Source organism: Peromyscus leucopus, chromosome 4, assembly GCF_004664715.2.
Source record: "Peromyscus leucopus breed LL Stock chromosome 4, UCI_PerLeu_2.1, whole genome shotgun sequence".
NCBI lineage: Eukaryota > Metazoa > Chordata > Mammalia > Rodentia > Cricetidae > Peromyscus > Peromyscus leucopus.
This window is the reverse complement of record NC_051066.1, coordinates 106,453,510-106,475,633: the sequence shown is the minus strand read 5'-3', so window position 1 is coordinate 106,475,633 and position 22,124 is coordinate 106,453,510. Positions and strand designations below refer to the sequence as shown.

The following is a 22,124-nucleotide window of genomic DNA, read 5'->3' as shown; positions in this document are numbered from 1 at the left end:
TATGTTGCTTTTGTTTTTAGAGACAGGGTTTCTCTGTGTAACATCTCTGACTCTCCTAGAACTCACTCTGTAGACCAGGCTGGCTTTTAACTCACAGAGATCGCCTGCCTCTGCCTCCCAATTGCTGGGATTAAAGGCGTGCGCCACCACTGCCTGGCTCTAGGTTAGTATTTAACGTGCTCTGCTCTAGTTCCCGGCAATGTCTCAAAACCCTCATCTTGGTCTTGGCCAGATGGTCAGGAAAGCAAGTTCTAAGTTCCTGATCATGTCCCCAGACAACACTGTTGGGATCAAACCCATCTAGAAGGCATAAAGCAGGGGTAATTTCTCAGCTGATCCCTGGAGATGTCTTAAGAGCCTGAGACACAAAGTTGCCCAGGGGCATGGATCAAAGCCACCCTAGGAGAGCTGCAGGGCCGTTGAGAAAAGCAGACCAAGGAAGCAGGCCAGAGAGGCCACGGGGCCACCTGCATCTGGTTTATTGTTCCATTTTGTCCAAACTCAGCGGAGTGTGAGGCCACCAAGGGGCAGCCAGGCTGTTCTTTCTGGCCAGCTAGAGTTGGGTGTGTGGTGGTAGGGGGACAAAATTCACGAAACATCCATTGGGGTAAGAGTCAAATTTCAGGAGGCCCTTCTGTGCATCTTCCATGCCTACAACCCCCCCAGGGAGGTGTGATGGGATCCGCATGAATGTGCTACTCAAAGGACGTGGGGGCAGCCACTGGGGTCCAGTGGCTTGCGGGCAGCTCCATGGGAGCCTGAATGGGCCTCCTGAGACGGCTAGACACCACCTTGTTCACAAGAGAGAAGGTGGGCTGCTAGGTCAGGTGAGACTGCTAGATCACCTCTCCCTGAGATGTCCTCTTTCCCACGGTTCCTAATTCTTGCTCACCTCACCAACGTCTCTGGTCTTCACAAAATCCATCTCTTACAGAGGAACCAACCCAGTGGGTAAAGGCCCGACATCGCAACACCTCCCTCTGATGCTCTCTTGCCAAGAGCATCCTCACAGTGCTGGGCTTCTAATGTGCCCCCCCCAAAGGGAGGTAAGTATGAGGGTCTGTGGGTATGAGGGGGCCTTGAGCGCAGAGGTGAAGGCCTCTCCCTGTGTGTCCCAGGGATTGAGGTCGACCCACAGTCTTGACCCTACATCTGTTTGTGCTGCCACCCCGGGCCATGAATGTGAATCCAGAGGAAGCTCCAGTCCAGCCTCATTGGGGGCAGCACCTGCGGACCTGCGGTGGGGAGAGAAGGGAGAAGAAAGTCTTGGAGGAAGCTTGGCTGCAAGGGTATAGTAAGCCATTTTCTTTCCATGTACTTTAGTCAGCTGTCTAGACAAGCACAAGGAAGGAAGACCTGGACCCCAACTCCCCAACCCTGCCAAATCCATTCCAGGGCCAAATGAGAGAGGAAGACTGAGATGGATCCCTACCGTAATTAAGAGTATGCCAGGCCCTGGAGCCCCCGGGCTGCCGAGTGGAACTTGTCAGTATCTTCAAAAGGCTGGTCTGTGGTCACCAAGGAGAGAGGGAAATAAGCCTTCTGTGGCCTGCTGATCTTACCTGCCTGTTCTTCTCTGGGCTGAAGATAGAAGGCAGGGTATATAACGCTTCTTACAGGCTGTCAATCTATCTGGCACCCCTCTGGTGTCTCAGAATGTACAGCCACATCCTTGATTTCCTTACTTCCCTGACCTCTGGGCTTCTCTTCCAGGCTGATCTCTTCTTCCTCTTCTTCTCCCCATCCCTGTGTGTTACTGTGTATCCGTGTCTGTGGTGTATATATGTGCATGCAAGGGGGCTCACTTGAGCATGTGCGTGGTGAAGGCCAGAAGCTAGCCTTGGGTGTCTTCCTCCACTTTAGAGTCAGGGTCACTCACTGAAATTAGAACTTGCCATTATTTTCCAGGTAGACCCACTGGCCAGTGAGCGGTGGGTATCTGCCTGTCTGCCCCAGGGCTGGGGTTACAGGTGTGTTCCCCCACACTCCGCCCTTGTGTGGAAGTTAGGTATCTGACTCAGCTGCTCAAGTCATCTCCCAGGCCCAGACCCACCTTCTTCAGAGGGCCTGTGCCGAGGTGAGGAAGCAGATGGATGAGGACCAGGACAGTAATGAAGAGGCAGCTTCCAGGAGCGCTGATACACACAGCAGCATCCTGTCCGCCACCCACAGGTGGGAAAGCCATCATTTCACTAGCTCCCACCCCACCGACCCCTTTCCTTGAGCCGGCAGGAGAACTCTTGAGTCCTCTGTCTTCCCCATCTCTCACATTTTAAGCTGCACACGCATGTTAAGAAAAATTCCCCAAAAGTTGGAAATAAGACCAAGAAAAGGGGTGCTGTGTCTTTGGGGACAGGGGGTGGAAGTTGGGAACAGAGTCCTGCTATGTAACCCAAGCTGATTCTTTCTCAGCATCTTGAGTTCTGGGACCCCCAACTCCACCTTCCCGCCATTACAGGCAGGCTGCCAGGCCCACCCAGCATCTGTTTGTGTTCTGGGGATCAGAACTCTGGTCCTCATGTGTGAGAGCTTCAACCTCTGAGCTATCCCCCTCGGTCAGTCCCCATGAACTCTTTGTTGCTGGTTTTCTTTTGTTTTTGTTTGTTTGCTTGTTTTTCTGAGACATGGTTTTCTCTGTGTAGCCCTGGCTGTCCTAGAACTTGAACTGTAGACCAGGCTGGCCTCGAACTCAAAGAGGTCCACCTGCCTCTGCCTCCCTAGTGCTGGGATTAAAGGCGTGCGCCACCACTGCCTGGCCCTCATGCATTCTTTTTTTTTTTTTTTTTCTGAGACAGGGCTTCTCTGTGTAGCTGTGGTACCAGTCCTGGAACTCAGTCTGTAGCCCAGGCTGGCCTAGAACTCACAGAGATGTACCTGCCTCTGCCTCCCGAGTGCTGGGATTAAGATGTGTGCCACCCCCCACCCCCCCCCCCCCCGCTCCTCATGTATTCCTTAAGTCACTTTGTCTCTCTGCTAGCTGATTCATGAGTTAAGTTTTTTACATTTATCTATATGGCTTATCTTCTAAAACTTTGTATATGGGTCCCTATATCCCGACTTCCCCCTCTACACACCTTACTGAGGCCTCCTCCCCTAGAAAAGGAATTAATTCTTCAAACCCTGCTCAGGCAAGGCCTTTCTTGACAGCAGTCCATCCTGTGGATGGCATACCAACCAGTCTTCTAGTCCTCTTACCCTAGATAAAAGTTTGCAATTGGTTGAATCACCATCTCAGATCTGTCTGGAGTGTCCAGAGGAGCAGCCTCCAGAGGGAAAGAACTCATTCTATCTACAGAGTAGGGTAGAGCACAGCAGAGACTTTCCAGATTGCTGCACCACCCTCCACTACAGTCAGTTTTTTTGTGGTCAGGTGGATCTTCTGACTGCTGTGTGTGTTTGTCATCCTTAGTTGTCTTCTCGGACCTCAAGAATGCCACACACTCCTTCCAGTGTGCCCTGTCTCTCATGAAGAGAACCTTAGGGCTCAGAGGCCTTTCAGGGTACTGTCTACAGTTCTTCCAACAGTCACTGTGTGGGGCTGACGCATGACTGTGGGCCTCGTTACAGCAGCTTTACATCCATGACTTTATCTTGGCCTGAGCAAACCACTTCATATTTAGGAAACCACATGGGTGTCTCTACCTAAGCCCCAAAGATATTCCCAGGAACTAATGCCAAGATGATCTCTTTTTAAAATAAATTTTGTGCCAGGCATAGAGCTGCATTCCTTGTCCTGGCGGCAGCTCCAGGAGGTCTCCCTTTCCTTCCTCAGTTCTCCTCTCTCCTTGTCCCGCCTATACTTCCTGCCTGGTCACTGGCCGATCGGTGCTTTATTTATATAGCGCGATATCCACAGTCTGTGTGTTTATTTTATAAGTGGGCTCTGGGACTGGTGGGACTCGGCGGGCGAGCTGGAGAGAAATTCTCCAGCAACACTGTGACTTCTACCTCCTTCCCATAACTATTCTCTCCTCCTCTCTACCGAGTTTCCAGTGACTGTTTGGGTGGGGTAAGTTCTGTGGGCTAAAGTATCTGCTGCCTGTGTGTACAGTGACAGAACAAGCCTTTCGCTACTGAGACACAGGACAGGGACTTGCTCTTAATTCCTAACCTATACGCTGGGAAAGCGGAAGGTAGGCTAAACCTTATCCATGGTCAATGTCCTCTTGTTCATTAGATGACCCAGCATCAACTTGGTACGTCCCTCTCGTGGACACAGGAGAAAGACATGCAACCTGAATGGTTCCTTCAGTTCTTAGGGTTGGGTCTTTACTCTAGGCTCCATTGAACCGGGCTGGACTATTGAGACCTTTTCCAATTGGGATTTCAATCTTCTTGGTCAAGCGGTCAGCTGAGTGGGTCTAGACAAAGGCCTAGCTTTAAGTAAGGAAGTGCGGTCCAGATGGGTCTTCCTGGACCCCCACAGAACCTTTTGCTGGGCACCCTCCAAAAACCATTGGTCAACTGCATGGGACATGGGTGGTGATTAGATGGAGTAGGCCTCCCCTTGGGTCACTCCGAGACAGCCTTGGTTGCTCACCTGGAAGCCCCTCTCTGTGGGCTCTGGGGCAGGCCTGGGATGGGGAGCTGGGTGGACGCAGCACAGGGGCGAAGGCGCTCCTCTGTTTGACAGCGGAGATCATGTTGACAGGCGAGAAGGAGAAGACGCTGGTGGTGGGGGCAGCGGCCGCCGGGAGGGACATGGAGGAGGCAGCCGCCAGCGGGGGGCTAGAGGGCATGACTCCGGGGCGGAGCGAGGAAGGGACAGGTGCAGCAGGGAAGGCAGTGGGAGACACAACAGGGAGACAGCACCAGAGTGAGCAGCAAGACTGGGGTGCCGCACGGGCAGTGAGTCCCTTGTGGACTGTTGACCAGGCTGCGGGCTCAGACCTCCCTGGGGGCTATGACGGTCCTGAGACGGCCAGTACATGATAACGTCTAGAGGCAAAATGGGAGCTTCTGGGTCCTGGGCCAGTCCTTGCCTTTTGAGGAGTTCTGGACACCATTTTCAGGGTTGGGAGATGACAGGATCAGACCCAGTGAAAACAAAACAAACAACAAACAACAAATAAAAACAAACAGTGGGAAGTGCTCTCAACGATGGGAGATAGGAAAGAGATGAAAAGATTGGAATGCCTGCTGAATACCACTGGGATTCGGAAATGCTAAGAAAGTTTATGGGCCTGTGCTGCTGAGACTAAACTCAAGTCCCAGGGTCACAACAGTGCTGGAGGAAGCAGATAGGGAGGAGGTTTTGGTGGGTATGCAGCCTCCTGTGGAAAGCTGCTCTCCCAAGGATGACAGCTCACACATGAACCCTCACTTCCTCTCTAGGGAGCTTTCCTACCCAATGTGCCCTGTACTTCATTTGTCTACCTTCCAACCCTGGGCACCATTTCTTTCCACTTTAGTTCAAGGCCTCTTGTATCTGCTAGGGCTCCTGTGTAGGGCATCTCAGTCCCGTCTTTCTCCATCCTCATCTGAACCTTTTCCCTGCGTCTCTCTTCTAAAGACCAGCAAGCAGGATTTTTAATCTTCTCCAACCAGCAGGCAATGGACAGCAGACATCTTGGAAGATATCTGTGGCCTTTGACATCACAACACCCGTTCATCGACTTTTGGCACAAAAATGACTGCAATAGCTAACCTAGTCTCAATGTCCTTAGCCTGTGGTCACCATCTCCCCGGAGAAAATGCTCAGTGCTCAGGTAAAGCCATGGCCATTATGGAGTGCTTAACATCATGATTATATGTATATGGTATCTGCTGAGGCCCAGAGAAATAATAGCCACATTTTGCAGAGTTATGGAGTTCTAGACTTATCAATAACTAATACCATAGACCAAACAGAGACACAGGCAGCCCTAGACTCTCTGGCTAGGACAGTTCCGATGACATTTTAGGGACACCTTGGCAAACTCAGTGAGAATGACTCCCCGTGCAACTGTGTCACGAGGCATCCTGCACTCAGAGGAACAGTCTGGGTAGAGTCCCGAGTGTCCCTGCCGATGGTGAAGTAGGGTGTAAGTGACTCGGGAAGTTCTGATCTGGTTGACTAGGGTGACCCAGGATGGACTGTGCTTTGGGCAGCTTCTTTCACGGCTGACAGTACTGTTGTGTATCTGGGGAAGGGCGAGAGAGTCAAACCCAGGGGAACACAGGAAAAGGCTGTGAGGTCGCTGTCACTGAAGGAATGTGGAGCAGTGGAGCCCGGCTGAGCCAGGAGAGACTGGCCTTGGGAGGGACACAAGAAGGCCTGTGTGGACTCTGGCTTGGAGGGACGTTGGGTTCCACAAGTTAAGTCAAGGTCAAAGGAAAATGGCGGGCCAGATTTGCAGCCAGAAAGAACAGCGCCCCTGGTAAGGAAAGTTAGGCAGGTGGCTAGACAGTTAGGTAATGAAAAACTGAGGGAACTCCAGGTACAGCCAAAACAAGCTCCTTCGTGGGCAGATGTCACTATTTCTCAGACTCAGTAGTGCCCCGGGCCTTGAGGAACATGGTCTCTTGTGACTGGTAGAGAGGTTTTTGCTGGTGAGAAAGTGTGGACAGAGTCGCCCATACCTAGTTCATTCTCACCATGTGGATTCTAAGTACCTGCCAGGTAGCCATTGGTATTGCAAGGGCCTGACAGGCCGTTGTGAAATGATAAAGCACACAAATCCACACTGTCCATCCGCCAGGGAGCTGCCTTAACCCAAGGTGCCAAGCACTGGGCCTACAAAATCATACATTCTTTCTAAATTTTGTCTGGGTTTCTAGTGGCATATTCAGATAAGCGAGCTACCTGAGGCCGGGGTTGTACTGATCCTGTTTTACTGAAGGGACTTAAGTTCATAGGTGCAACTTGTTGAATGTCCGACAGCTCCTGGCTAAGACACTCAGTCGGGTTCTGATCAGAGGGAATTCTCTTGTTTTGTCTGAACCATCTGGGAGAACCTGAGAGACTGCGCAAGGTACTCCGAGGGACAGGACAGGAATAAGAGTGTCCTGTGGGTGAGAGGGAGCTCCTCCAGAGCCCCGCCACACCCCTAGGGGCCGCCCCACTCGGTCCCACTGTTACCCCGCCCTGCCCCAGGAAGTGCTGCTGAAACCCGGAGCCACACACATCCCCGGGGCAGCCGGGCGCTGGAAGCCCGAGTCTCTAGAGTTTCCTTAGGCTTCCAGCAGGGGCCGCCAGCCTCCTCCCGAAGTCCCGGCGAAGGACCAAAAGGTTGCTGTCCACCAGGTTTCAGCACAGGTCCCCCTAATTAAGGGCGGCTTCACAATCATGGGAGGGCTAGAAGCGATGTGTACAACTCGGGTCAGCAAAGAGGGCTTAAGGTGCAAGAAGTCGGGCCCCAGGATCCCGGGGCTCCCCAGGATTGAGGCTAAGGTCCAAAACCAGGGAGTGGCCGTATGAAAGGAGCACTGAGGGTTCTCCACGGCTAGGCCAAGCACCACCCACATAAGGCAGGAACTGGAAGCCCGCACCCCAGGGTGGGCTGAAGGCAGGGCTGAGTCCATTCTGCATTCCCAGGCTGGCCCCACCCCCTTTCCTGTGGGCTGGGGACACTCACTGGCGAAAGGTGAGGTTGCGGTGGAGCCATTGAGGAAGCTAGGGGACCCGGGCACGCCGAGGCCAGTCACACCCGGCGCCCCGTAGCTGCCGAGGCCAGCTCCAAGGCCACTGCCGTAGCTGCTCTGCTGAGAGCCGGGGCTGGGCGCGAACCGGGGCGACGCGCTGCCGCAGCTGCGGGCATAGCCTGCGGGAGAGGGGCGGTTAGCCCAGCTGGCGACGCTGGGCTCTCCTGGGGCACCGCAACGGAGGGGGCAGGGGTGGCGACACGCACCGGGCTCCGGTGTGGCATCCCCGACGGCGATGGCCAGGGGGCTGCTGAAGGCGTTGATGCCCACGACGGCGGGGTGTGGGTGGCTGGGGGCCAGGGGTCCGAGGGGTGCGGGTGCGCGCGGGGTGCTGTACAAAGCCTCGGCCACGTCCGCCGCACGCTTCAAGAGGAGCTCCTGCGAAGACAAGAACGGAGCACGGCCGGGGCAGCCGCAGGCGCGGGGTCAGAGCCCCGGCCCCTAGTGCTGGGAGGCGGGCGGAGGCACCATACCTGGTTACTGCTGGGCACTCCGTACAGGGCCTCCGCCAAGTCAGCCGCCCGTTTCAGCAGCACTTCCTAGGGCGAGGGAGGAGACAGAAGGACCGAGAGGCAGCCCCTGGGGGCGCAGCGGGACCCTGGAGGGGCTTCCTCATCCCCTAGCCCACTGGACATCCTTATTCCCGGCCCATCCCTCTGAGTACCTTGGGCAGCCTCTCCGGGTCCCCCGGGTGTCTGGGAATGACTTTTTGTAGCCTCTGGAATCCGTAGTCAATGGTAGGCTCATTCAAGGCTGGGGAGAATAGCAATGTTTGGAGGACACCCCTCCCAGAACAGAACTCACTTCCACCAAGCCCAGCCCCATGGTGGCCAAAAAACCCGTGCTTCAATATCAGTGAGCGTCAGAGAAGTATTTGGTCAGAATTAATTCAACAAATATTTACTGAGCCAGGCTCTGTACCGAGCTTGGTATCAACACACACACACACACACACACACACACACACACACACACACACACACTTCTATACTTCTAGGGGCAGGACTCGGGATTTTTTGCATTTGGTCATATCAGTTTGCCATTAAAAAAAAAAAAAAAACCTTAACAATCTTTATTGATCATGGATCAGGCGGCTTGTTGGCGTAACTATCAAGGTTTGCGCCTCAGGAAAGGGACCAGCCAAACCTTGGGCTCTCTGGGGCTCAGCCCCTGACTCTCTCCCCCTTGAGCTCCTTACTCCAGCCTGGTCTCAAAGTTCTACTTTCTTCTCTTTCAAAGCTAGGCTTAATTTCCTTTCCTTTCCCCAAAGCATAAAGTACGAACTTCCTGGGCTTTTTCTAGCCAGTCTTCTGCTACCAACGCCTACCTCCCTATCCCTCTGAGTTACAGCTTAGCCTAGTTCAGCACATACTTCGAGGTGTGGGCTTTCCTCAGGCAAGTCCTCTACCCTGTAACTCACCCACCCACCCAGCCTGTGTTTGCAGCTCAGCCTGCCCAAGTTATGAAGGAACTACCTGAGGCCATCCGGAGCCCCCATGCCTCAGTGAGTATGGGGAGAAGCCAGTGGCCAGATACGAAGACCGGTGAATGAGGATTTCCACCGGTGGTCAAAGTGAACCCAGTTTTCACTACATCCCTTTGAACCTTGGGCTAACTGTTCACCAAAGCGCTTGTACAAGGGTGTGTATGTGTTTGTGAGCTCTCTCTCTCTCACACACACACACACCAGTATGTGAATGTAGAATGCAGCCTGGAAGACCCAAGACACTCAGGAAAGACTTGGAGAGTCGTGAGCCAATTTGGAAGCACCTTTGAGATGAAAAAAAAAAAAAAAAAAAAAAAAAAAAAGCAAAACAAAAAAAAAGAAAACCCTCGAAGAGGTTCTCAACTCCTGAGTTCATGCAAGGAGGGAAAGACTTGAGGCAGAAGTTGTTTCCAAGGAGCCAGAAACTCAGGGCAAGAAACATAGGTCAAGAGGAAAAAAGGACTTTGAGAGATCGCTTAGCAGGCTGCGGGTGTGGGTGAAGGTGTGTGGGGGATGAGGAGCCACTGCTTAGGGCCTGTGGCCACCTGTAGATTTCTGTCTCGCCCTGCCACTGTGTTTGCGCCTTGAGCTCAGAGGGCTATTCTCTGTGGATCTCAGTCCCTGCTTCAGCTGCCCTCCTTCCTTACCTGTGTAGACGAAGCGGCCAGGGGCTCCTTTACAAAACTGCTTGGACTTGTAGGAGAGGGTCACTTCTACCACCCCAGGGATGTGTCGCGGCGGTGTCTGCACCCGGATAGCGTGGGGAGTGATGAGCTGTGAGAGGAGAGGGGGAGGCCTGCAGGTCTAGTCCTGTGGGCAGGGCCTGGCCCTGAGACTCAGAGGGAGACCGGCAGGGGTTGGCCCACCTCGCTCCACAGGAGCACGTTGCCAAACACGACCTGCAACCCGTCGAAGAAGTTGTCGCCGATGATAATGACGGTGGCGCCTCCCGTGGTCCAGCCCTCCCCGGGGCTGATGGCCTTGATGCAGGGGGTGGCAGCTGGGAGGTAGGAGAGGACCCAGGTCAGGGGACTGCACCAAGGTGGAGACTGAGGTTGGCCAGGGCCGGGCCGGGAGTCCTGACCTTCAGAAGGGTCCAGGCGTCGGGCTCTGCGGCCATGTTTGGAGTTGTTGTGTACAAACATGTTGTCAGACACGGCCAGCACGTGTCCGTCCACGCTCACTGTTGTGGACACCACCACCTGTGTGGACAGAGAAGACCAGTCTGGCTGGGGCCCTGGGACATCTGAACAGGCACTGTCAGGGAGAGCTAGCACCTTGAGTTGGGTGGCTGGGAGCTGGAATTCACAATGTCCTTAGGGGAGGGGAAGTTCGGCTGGGTGGGTGGGGCCTGTGCTGGTGGAGTTGAAGCCAGCTGAACCACGTGACACCCTCAGAGGGACTGACCTCTCAGGAGCTACGAAAATCAAAAGCCCAGAAAAAGTTGTAGCTCCTCAGGCAGAGGACCCTCCATTTTCGCACACCCGGGAACACTATTCAGGACCCATCAAATCTGGAGACAGTTTGCCTTCCTAAAGTTGGGCACAGCATCAGTTACAGAACCCATCAACAGGCGCCCCCACTTTATTCTGGGCAGGAAATTGGTGCTGCCTTCTCCCTACCCCCTGCTTTGGGAGGGGTGTGCAGGTTGGGGATGGTGCTAAGGGCAGCTGTTCTCAGCTTCACGCTATGCAAATTACCTGGGTCGTTAATCATGTAAAAATGTCACAATTAGCATCTTCTTAAGTGGGGCTCTAATGAAGCCTCCCTTGGCAGCCAGCATAAGTTGAGATGGAGCTGCCCCACCCCCAGCAGGCACCAGGCCGCGAGGCACTGGGCTAGGCAGAGAGCTGGCAGGGTCACAGCTTTCCCTTCACCTATCGGTAAAGGGTAGATTTGCAGGGGGTGAGAGGGCTTTTCCCAAGCCTACCTGGAAGCGGCGCATGTCTCGGGGATTCCCTGCGTTCTTCAAGCAGTTCTGGTTACATTTGAGAAAGAATTTGAGGAAGAACCTGAAACAGTGAGGTTGGAGGCTCAAGGGTCTGGGGGTTCTGTAAATAGATGAAGAGCATGCCTCCTCCCAGCACACTGACACCCCTTGTTTGCTTACACACAGGTGCACACTCCACATTCCTATCTCAAGCTGTGTACACACGGGGTGCCTGAGATGGACCAAACAGATCCATCACCGGGACTACCTTATTACACAGATGTACACAGTGCTTATTTGTCTATAAAGTGTCTGTCCCTGCACAATGTAGATCCATCACAGAATGTGCTAATAACCATAAGCTCTACGGTATATGTGTGTACCTATTACTCACAAATTATACTCATCACGATGTGTACTTATCACACAAACAACGCATATTCCACATGTAGCATAGACTTACATATACCAAATACCAAACGTAAGCTTTTCACCATGTATCTGTTACAGTCTGTGCCCACCACACACAATGAATCTGTCATACAGCACATCTCTCCCCCAGGTGATAACCACCACCTATACAATATGTACTCAGCATAAACTGTGTCAGTTATAGATGATACATAGGCTTTATTTATTATTACCCACAAGACACAGCCATACCACAAGCATATATTTCACATATGACCTATGCTCATCAAACATAAGGCCGGGTGGTGGTGGCACACACCTTTAATCCCAGCACTTGGGAGGCAGAGGCAGACAGATCTCTGTGAGTTTGAGGCCAGCCTGATCTACATAATGAGTTTAGATCAATCAAGACTATATAGAGAGATCCTGTCTCAAAACAACAAAAACCAAACCAAGCAAGAAACACAGATTATGAGTAGTACAATGCACATGTGAGTCTATGTCCATCATGTGTGTTATGTATCCATCCTACAGGGTATATGCATAGCAAGAATATAAAAAAATATACCTACTTGTATATGATTTAAAAAAAAAAAAACTGTCATTGACATCCCCTTCAGCAGATCCCTCTTCCACGGATTTTATATTCACTATACACAGAAAACTTGATAACACGGAACACATACTTACCATATACACACACACCATGCAGATATGCAGATTAGCTTCTTTGTTTTGTTTTGTTTTGTTTGTTTGTTTGTTTTTCAAGACACAGTTTCTCTGTGTAGTCTTGGCTATCTTGGAACTCTTTTGTAGACCAGGCTGGCCTCGAACTTGCAGATATTCACTTGCTTCTGCCTCCCAAATGCTGGGATTAAAGGCATACGTCACCACTACCCAGCTTTTTTTCCATATAATTGGTAAACAACAAACAACAACAACAACAACAAAAACACAGGATATGCCGTGAAGAGGCCAATCTTCCAGTCTTTCAAATTGGTGGGAAGCCCTGACACCATCAGTAAGGTAACCATGGACAAAACTCTAGCCATTGTAAATGCAAATACTATAATGTGTGCCTTAGCCCCGTGAGACTCTGGGAGCATCTTTGGACATGTCTTACACATAGAGGGCAGGGCTAGGTCCATGGAGGGTCTTGGCATATAACATGGCTTCCTGGGCATCTGGTGGGTTCTTCTAGTTAGTGTTCCCAATTTACTTCCACTTATTTGGGAGACATTTTTACCATGTTGTTTCTTATAATAAATAGCAGATAAGGGTCTAAAATTAGGGCAATACTCTAAAAGAGTACATATTGTAGCTATCTATATACTATTTATACACATTTCTCACTTGTTAAGACATTGTATGGTATAGATGCTCTAGACCCTCATTCATACATAGTCCTCATACATGTCCCACACTCATATGGATAGTGTATCAGCTCCCTAGGCAGAGTCCAGCCTAGTTCATTAATTTTCAGTATCCACCATACGTTATCAGGGGCTAAAAGGAGGGAAACATCTCAGACTGGGACACAGTCCATGTGCTGAGGGGGTTAATGCTAACTCTTAAATACCAACATGGTGGTGGTGGGATGACCCAAAAGGTATCCACACTGTACCTAACACCCAATCCTGTAGAGCTGAGAGGAAGGGTTCCTGGGATGTGGATGAGATGTGGGTACCATGAGCAAGCGCTACCCTGCACACACTCTGTCAGCGGGAGGAGTGTGAATGTAACAGTGGTTTTCAGAAAGCATCAGACCAGCAACACTGCATGGAAACTTGTTAGGAATGCAGAAGCTCAGGCTCTGCCCTAGACCTGCCGAATCTAAACAGTTTTGTCGGGGTCCAACATCTGTGTTCTCTTAAGTCCTCTATGGCATTGAACCTCTTGGAATGTGTGTAGTCTCAATCTGAGATGTACCACAAGTATGAAATACATACTTGGATTTCAAACACTTTGGAAAAAGATTATAAAATAACTCAGGAGTTAGCTAGGCATGGTGGTGCACACCTGTAATCTCAGTCGGTACTCAGTGGGTAGAGGCGGGAAGATCAGGAGTTCAAGGCTAACCTCAGCTACACAGTGAGTTTTAGGCTAGCCTGGGCTACATGAACCCCACTCCCCGAAAAATAAACTTTGGTAATTTTTGATCACGTTGGAACAATAATAGTTTAGATACATTGGATTAAAGAAAATACATTATCACCATTAATTTTGCCTATTCTTTTTTTAAAAGAATAAGTTGTTAACTAGAACATCTTACATGTGGCCTGCACTGTACTCATATTAGATAATACTGCTGTAGAGTGTTACGTCACTAACAATGCCCTGGAGGATCTGGTCCTACTCCTACTCCCAGTGAATCACACACACACACACACACCAAAAAACTGGTAAGATGTAAATGATGCTTGTTAGAAGAAGTAAATAATTTTTTGTTTGGTAGAGAAATTTTGCAATGTTTGTGTCCTGTGGACACTATCTAGCTTTGGATCTAACCTGTCATATTCCAGCCTTTTCACACACGTTCTGCCTTCCCTTTCCTCCCCTCCCTCCCCCTCTACTTCACAGAAATTTCCTCTGGGCCAGTCTGTTACCCCCCTGGTTACAGAGAACGTCAACAGATTCACAGTCATGGAGTTTCCACATTTGACGACTGAGCTTTGACATACTGACTGTGCCACCACCCAGTGTCCCCGCCGCCCAAGGCTGGAGTTGGGGGACTTCTGGTTGGGAGAAGGAGCGTGGTGAAGTAAGAGAATGGGAAGAGGGTGGCAAGGTCTCTAACCCACGTCTGTCGAGGTCAGATGTGGAGCCTGGGAGCTGGGGCAGGGAGGGCTCAGGAAGCCGTGGAGAGGACCGCGGCAGAGGGACCAAGGCACATGGGGAGATGGACCCAAGCATCTCCAACACCGTCAGGGACCCGAGGCAGGCATACTTGTGTTGTTGAGGATTTGTAATCCCTGCTCATCACAAAGGGAGTACACTTCGCCCCTAAAGTTGTGTGTTTTCTGTGCATCAATCCTTGTCCCTGGCTCCGCAGTGCTGGAAGGGAGCTCCGGGAAGCCCTTTTCTCTGACTGAGATGGCCACAGGCTGGGGGAACAGAAGATAAGGCCAAGCCATAGACCCCAGTAGAGTGAGTATGGGACTTTACTTAGTGCCATTCTCACTGGCGGCAACAGATATCTCTGGGGACACAATTTCATCTGGATCTCCAAGAAATCACTCTGAGAGAAAGGCCACACCCCAGGAGCTGCCCTTGGAATTAATGGGAGGAACTACTACACATACAAGTACGAGGTGAAAATAAAATGCTTCATAGAGGGAATGATACAGAACCCTGGGGCAAACCCATTCTAACTAATTATTAAGTGAATGCCTGGGACTCTGCTCAGTCCATCACTTATTATTGTCTCGTTTCATCCTCTCAAAACTCTGAGGCGGTGTGTACATCTGTAATTGTCCCCACTGCACAAACTAGAATCAAGGCTAAGCAAGAATAAGTTATACAGTATGTAAGTCTAAAGCTGGGATGTGAACTTTGGTCTCTTTGAACTTTGGCTGCTGACAAGAGTCCCTGTAGGTGGGGATGTCAGAATCCAGGGTTACCTAGCCACAGCGTGGTGTGGCAGGACTCTGCAGCCCTGAGAGGTGTCCTGTGCAGGGACCAGTAGATCCATTCTATGCTATTTCCTCAGGGTCTCCATTGGCCTGTAGTGTGGTGTGGGCCTTAGGATATTGTGACTGTGGCCTTCAAACGTGCTAGATTAAACATATCTGAACAAGATGAGATAAAATTAATGATTTTTGAAGCCCTCTGAGGCTCAGTATCTTTCTGCTTCTATGTTCAACTCTCTCCATACTAGAAAATGTAATTAAGGTGGGTGATGGTGGTGCATGCCTTTAATCCCAGCACTTAGGAGACAGAGGCAGATAAATCTCTGAGTTTGAGGTTAGCTTGGTCTACAGAGTAAGTTCCAGGAGAGAAACCCTATCTTGAAAAACAAAATTAAAAAAAAAAAAGGGGGGGGGGAGAAAAAAAGAAAATGTAACTGGAAAAAAAAAACAAAACAAAAACAAAACAGAGAAAAGCTGTGAACAGTACTCATGCACTTAATAAAGCATTTAAGGAAAATACCCACCAGGACACAGCTGCCTGTGATTTAAATGACAAGTTAAGAGCAGACATGGTGGCGCACACCTTTGATCCCAGCACTCGGGAGGCAGAGGCAGGTGGATCTCTGTGAGTTCTAGGCCAGCCTGGTCTACACAGAACTACACAGGGAGACCTTGTCTCAAAACAAAAGAAAGCAAACAGCAGAGTATCTCAGACACACCTACCTTCCTACATCTGAACTTAAGTCTGATCTTCCTAATCATTTCTCTTAGGACTTTTTATTCCTTTGAATAAACACAGCTCAAAATGAAATTAAACTGGCCCTTCTTCATCAATGGGTCATTCCAAAGAAGTAAGGCTGGGTTGAGAATGAGTCAAGCACAAACACTGGACTCACATATGGCCTCTTAGGAGGGCAGTGCTGATCAGGAACTCTAAGCCAGCACAGTCTTCATCCAAAGGAGACACTCAACAGAGAGGAAAATGTATGGGCAGTCAACGACTCCACTGTTAAATGTCAGCTTCACATGGGGGCAGAAAGCAGAGTGGGGTGAGCTGCTCTTGAGGCCAGAGTCCAAGGAGAGCACAGCTGGGCAGCACTTGCCTGAATCCCAGCCCCCCAAAGCTGCCCTAACTGTTGGCTGCCCTATTTGTGATTCATCCCCAACTGGAAGCATAGCCTCCATGTCATCAACTCACGGTGAATGAAGTGGATTGACAGTCACTAGACAGATCAATGCTGAGGTGTTCATACTTCAGACCACCCCAGGGCATTAGGAAGTTTGATTTCCTTGTCAAGTTCTTGCCCCTGCCCTACCAGGTCTCCTTTACTCTATTTTTCTTTTCAGCTATCTCTTCAAATAACTCACTTTCACAAAAGTCCCATCTCATGATAAGAAGTCAGGTCCCACAGCTAAGGCTTTCTTTTGGCTCTTCTTATCCTTGCCTCCTTCATCCCATTCTCAGACACTGAGGGCTGAAATTATGGTACCCACTTTCAAAGAGAAAGCTGTTAAGTAACTCAAAGACCTGGGCTCAGAGCCAAGTAGAATTCACCTACAGGACATCCAGGAGCACAGAAGAGTGTCTAGATTTCAGTGCCATCCCACTTCCTCCAGAATGACATCCACTAGCCACACACAGCTACTGAACCCTTGATGTACGGTGACTGGGGACTTCATATTTGAAACCTTATTTCACTTTCACTAACGTTGTTTTCCCATGCAGCTTATGGCTGCCATATTGGATTGTGCAGATCTAGAAAAAGAGAGCGTAATGAACGATGCACCCGTCGGGTCAAGGTGTTCAAAACAACAGTGGAACTCAGGAAAGTCTTGGGAAAAAAGGCAGATTTGGCACCAAAGACAGCATAGACCTGCAGATGTATTTCTAAGTACAAGATGCCACTACAACCTGGGGTGTGGATAGGGGCCCTCTGCTAATTTTTATCCTAAAAGCCTTATATTTGAAATCATGAACCTCAAAAGAAACAGAATAGCACCCAGAGCGATGTTGTACTTGTCCACCCCCAGCTCAAGTTCATACTACAGATGCCGAATAGCCTGACTGAACGTATTTTACACATCTGTCACAGGGGATCTAGAGGCCGACAAGAGTTCTTCCTTTGCTGCTGCCGTTGGATGTGCTGGGGATTGGATCTGGGGCCCCTTGCATACTGGGCAAGTGCTCTACCACTGAGCTCCAGCTCCAACCCCTCACTTAATTACTCAGGCTGGCCTTGAACTTGTAATCTTCTTGCCTCAATCTCCTGAGCAGCAGAGATTATAGGCCTGTGCCAATAGGTCTAGCTTCTGAACAATATTTTAAATAACTTACAGTACATTAACAAGGATAAGGAAACTCAAAGTAAGAGCAATGACTGGTACAAGCTGGTGGTGGGTGTGGCAGGACAGTTTGCCAAGTATTTCCTGCAAGAACCACTTGTTAAGCCTGCCAAGGGTACAAGAGTTTCTATAGTTCTTACCTGCTCTTGAGCATTGGGTCTCAGAGGACCTCGGAGAGAGGCACAAGGCAAAGAGATACAAAGATGATCTCTTCAAAGATCAGTGGCAAGAATGACACATTTGTCCAGTGGTATCTGAGCGCAGCTGTAGGTCAGAGCCCGGGACTGGCTTCAGTTCATGTGTGATGTGGATACTGTGGGCAAAGGAAAGTCCTCACGGGGTGCCTTACTGACTATGACACCTGGAAGAGCCAGTTTGGTTCCAGAGAGAAGCAGACACTGAAGAGATGAGGCCAGAGTGAACGAGGAGGTAGATGACATTAGTTGAGAAATACATGGAGGTGGCTCAGGCTTCTTCCTGAATTTGGTGTGCCATAGTGGCCAAGACAGAGTATCTCTAAGGCCATAGCCACCTGACAGGCCTGGACCTGGTCTCCCCACCAAGATCTCCAACTAGGGGAGAGGTGGCTGCTGTGCAGATGGGCTGCGGGACTATAAATAGCCAGGGCGCATACATTAGCATGCCAATGCACCCGCACCCCATCCTCTATGCTAATGGCCCACCATGCGCCTGAACACCTTCTGTTCCCCTGCATGCATTTGCATGCACAATTAGCATAATCTTGTATAATTAATGAACAGCGTCAATTTTAGCTCCTAAGTAATTTGATTAACATGTTGATGGGGCACTTACTAGGCTCTCCAAACCTCAGGGCTGGGCATGGGGCCTGAGGAGATGGGGAGAGGGGGTGGAAAGATTGCTAAGAGGTCCTCAGCTGTCCATGAAGAGTTGTGGGAACCCCACTTTTCCTGAATAGGGCCTGAGGTGAAAGGAAGTTGAGAGGTTGATAACTGAAGGCCTCTGGGTCCTTCATAGGGAGTTGGGGGACCAGTTGGAGTGCACTGACAGTGGCTGATCTGAACATTAAACTTATTTGTGCCCATATGGACACAGGCACAATCATACATCTCTTACGTGTTCCCCTAGCCTGGAGAATCTTATATGGATGCAAGGATATTGGACCTGCCTCAACTGAATCTACCAGGCTGGGCTGACTCCCCAGGGGAGACCTTGCCTTGGAGGAGGTGGGAGTGGGGGGTGGATTGGGGGGTAAGTCCTGGAGAGTGGGAGGAGGGAGGGTGGGGGAATCTGTGGCTGATACGTAAAATTAAATTAATGATAAAATAAAAGCATTTATAATGAAAAAAGATATTAGACTCTTAATTTCTCCTCACAGAGAAGGAGGGTGAATTTATGGGTAATGTGGGGATATGAAGAGGAAGGGAAGACTTAAGTGGCATGTTCCTCAGCCTTGAGGGTGGGAAGCTGGGCTCTTGAGGTACAAGACTGGCAACTCCTACTTATGAGTTAAGTGAGAGGTAGGTAGGCTGGCAAGTCCAGGCATCTTCTACAATGTACCAAGTAACCTAGGGTAGAAGGAACAGATAGAAGGCTATACATAGTTTCTCTATTTAGAGAGAGACACTCTTCCAGCCCAAGACACACCAAAGCCCTGAGCCAGAGCACATGCTAATGGTCACCATCCTTCTGCTCATCTAAGATCATGGTTAGTTAGAGTCAGGAAGGTCTTTCTTGGCTTTGACTGGATGTTCTTGCTGCTGTCTAGGCTCAGGTGCTTTCACTATCTAGGATGGTCACTAGAGAGAGGCTGGGCAGGAGGGACAACAGGTAAGAAGTGATACTGTGGCAGGCACTGTGTTGGGCACTGGCTGCATACATCTCACTTAACTTCACATGGCCTCTCCTTTTACATCATCGATAATCTCTCCTCCTCTTCCTCCTTAATGAGTATGTGTGTCTGTGTCTGTGTGTGCACACATGCTCGTGGAGGCCAAGGGACAACCTCAGTTTGTGCATCCACTTTGCTGATTGAGACAGGTTCTCTCGTTGATGTGAAGCTTAAGAAGTCGGCTAGGCTGGCTGGCCACTGAGCTCCAGGGATCTGCCTGCCTCTGCTTCTCCAGGATTGAGATTATAAACACATGTCTTCAAGCCTAGCTCTGCTGTGTGGGTTCTGGGGATTGAATTCAGGTCTTTGTGCTTGCACAGCAAGACTCTTACCAACTGAGGTATCTCTCCAGCCCTCCTTATTCTTAACATCCCTACCAAGTGAGCAATCAGTCAGATCTTTTTCACCAAGTAAGAGACTGAAGCTCAGACTAGAGAGGCAAGGCTCAAATCACATGGCCAGACATCTAAAGTAGTTTGAGCCCCAGCTACAAACAATCCTTCTGTGGTGGTTTGGATGAGAATGGCACCCATAGGCTCACATATTTGAAAGTCTGTTTTGCAAGGGCTGGATTATTCAGGAAGGATTAAGAGGTGTGGCCTTGTTGGAGGAAGTGTGTCACTGCAGGTAGGCTTTTCAGTTTCAAAAGCCCATGTCATGCCCAGTCTCTCTGCCACTAACTTGAGAATGAGGTGTGAGCACTCAGCCACAGCTCAGTGCCATGCCTGCCTACTTCCGCCTCGCTCCCCACCATGATGGCCATGGACTAACTTTCTGAAACTGTAAGCAAGCTCCCAATTAAATACTTTCTTCCATGGGTTGCTTTGGTCATGGTGTCTCTTCATAGCAATAGAACAACAGTAAATAAGACACCTTCATTTAAAACAAAACTTAATACTCAAGTTGTAGACAATCAATACTATAGATGTCTATCATGGATCTCTAGGCTTCCTGGGATTTCCAAGGGGAGAGTTGCTTCACGTCCTTATCATTATGACTGGCATTTCAGTCTATATATTCCCCAGGGCAGATAGGAGAAATTTCTCTCAAACTTCTTCTGTTTTTACCTCCCCCAAATAATCTGAGCTGTGAAAAGGATTAGGTGGGGAAAGGAGATGCAGGCTATTCAGGTGAGAGGAGGAAAAACTATCTAAAGGAATGGACAGAATGGGTCCAGACAGACACCCACATGTGCAGCATGACGTGAACAAAGGGGTCTGGCTGGCTGGGAGGGCAGAAGAAGATGGAAGCCACTGTGGGCTTAATTTGGGACCATGGGGCCAGGAGTGCTGCATTTACTACTGTATTAGGAATATGGCTGATTCTTCTGGGCCCTCCAAAGCCCAGGATGTGCTCAACTGAGGGGTTAGGACGTAAGTAGACGAGAGCTGACCTCTGCCAGGTGGCTGAGACACGACCTATCTTAACAGTGTCGATTATAACACTCATTGGGCAGCAGGCACAACCACACAGCAGGAGCCATCACAGCTAACAGGTAGAAGAAGGAAGGATGGCCTCCGGTGGGAAGGGATCTTCTTCTCCAGCCCAAGCCAGGATCGTCCTGGCCAATCACGCAATTGTTCAGTCTTAGAACTGTGATCTCTGATATAGCATCTGTATGTGCTTATTTAAATCTGACTGACGCAGGGCTGGAGAGATGGGTTCCCAGCCAAAATCACTTCCTTCTCTTGCAGAAGACTTGGGATCAGTTTCCAGGACCCACATAATAGCTCACAACCACCTGCGATTACAATTCAGGAGAGCTGATGCCCCCTTCTGACTCCACAGACACACACACAGACATACACACACACACACACACACACACACACACACATACACACACACAAAGTTAAATCTGACTTAGTTATAACCAAATATAATTAAAACTCAGTTATTGGTGCTGGAGAGATGACTCAGGGGTTAGGAGCACTGGCTGCTCTTCCGACCCAGGTTCAATTCCCAGCACCCGCATGGAAGCTCACAACCGTCTGTAACTCCCATTCCAGGAGATCTGACACCTTCACACAAATGCACATAAAATAAAATTAAATAAATTATTTTTAAAAAACTCAGTTATGTAGTCACAGAAACCAATTTCAATGTCTGTGTGTGGTGTTGGCTACTATGTTGGGTAGTGCAGTCTTAAGATCCTATATTGCTCTCTATTTCCTCTTTTAAATTTCATCTAGTTATTTGTTTGTTTGTTTGCTTATTTGTTTAATGTGCATGGGTGTTTTGCCTACATGTATGTCTGTGCACCATATCCCTAGAGGACCGAAGAGGGCATTGGACCCTCTGGAACTGTAGTTACCAACAGATATGAGCTGCTATGTGGGTGCTGGGATTTGAACCTGGGTCCTCTGGAAGAGCAATCAGAGCTCTTAGCCACTGAGCCACCTCTCCAGCCCCTCTCTATGTCCTACATTATGTAGTATATACAACTAACTTGGTTTTAAGTTCACTGATTGTCTTCATTATTACGAAATGTTTAACTAATTATATTTTGTCTCTTCAGCGGCTCTATTGGGGCTTTCTGGAGGCGTGGATCATTTGTTTAGATCTCCCCCCCCCCAAACACTTATCATAGTGTCTGCCTCACAGCAGGTGCTGGCTTATGATGGAATTAAAGAGTCAGAAATTAGCCAGGCAGTGGTGCCGCATGCCTTGGGAGGCAGAGGCAGGTGGATCTCTGTGAGTTGGAGAACAGACTGATCTACAGAGCGAGTTCCAATTCAGCCAAGGCTATACACAGTGAAACCCTGTCAAAAAAAAAGAGAAAAAAAAACAAAAAAGATTTTGGGGGCTGGAGAGATGGTGCAGCAGTTAAAA

The 22,124-nt window shown here is 49.7% G+C and overlaps 1 protein-coding gene across 3 annotated transcripts in view; it reads right to left on the bottom strand.

The window, feature by feature from the left end:
* Positions 1-442: 442 nt before the first annotated feature.
* Ebf4 (EBF family member 4) overlaps positions 443-22,124 on the bottom strand; it is a 70,557-nt gene continuing 48,875 nt past the window's right edge. For 2 of the 3 annotated variants that reach the window (XM_028878557.2, XM_028878559.2), the window contains 10 exons: positions 11,040-11,121; positions 9,976-10,311; positions 9,757-9,883; positions 8,288-8,376; positions 8,097-8,162; positions 7,830-8,001; positions 7,557-7,742; positions 4,541-4,741; positions 1,433-1,508; positions 465-1,235 (listed from right to left, as the gene is read on the bottom strand). In XM_028878557.2, the coding sequence (XP_028734390.1) occupies positions 1,438-1,508; positions 4,541-4,741; positions 7,557-7,742; positions 7,830-8,001; positions 8,097-8,162; positions 8,288-8,376; positions 9,757-9,883; positions 9,976-10,311; positions 11,040-11,121 (1,330 nt within the window). In that variant the 3' untranslated portion in view covers positions 465-1,235; positions 1,433-1,437. Of the gene's footprint in view, positions 1,236-1,432; positions 1,509-4,540; positions 4,742-7,556; positions 7,743-7,829; positions 8,002-8,096; positions 8,163-8,287; positions 8,377-9,756; positions 9,884-9,975; positions 10,312-11,039; positions 11,122-22,124 lie in introns of all 3 variants that reach the window. The other variant, XM_028878558.1, reaches the window with a different exon arrangement.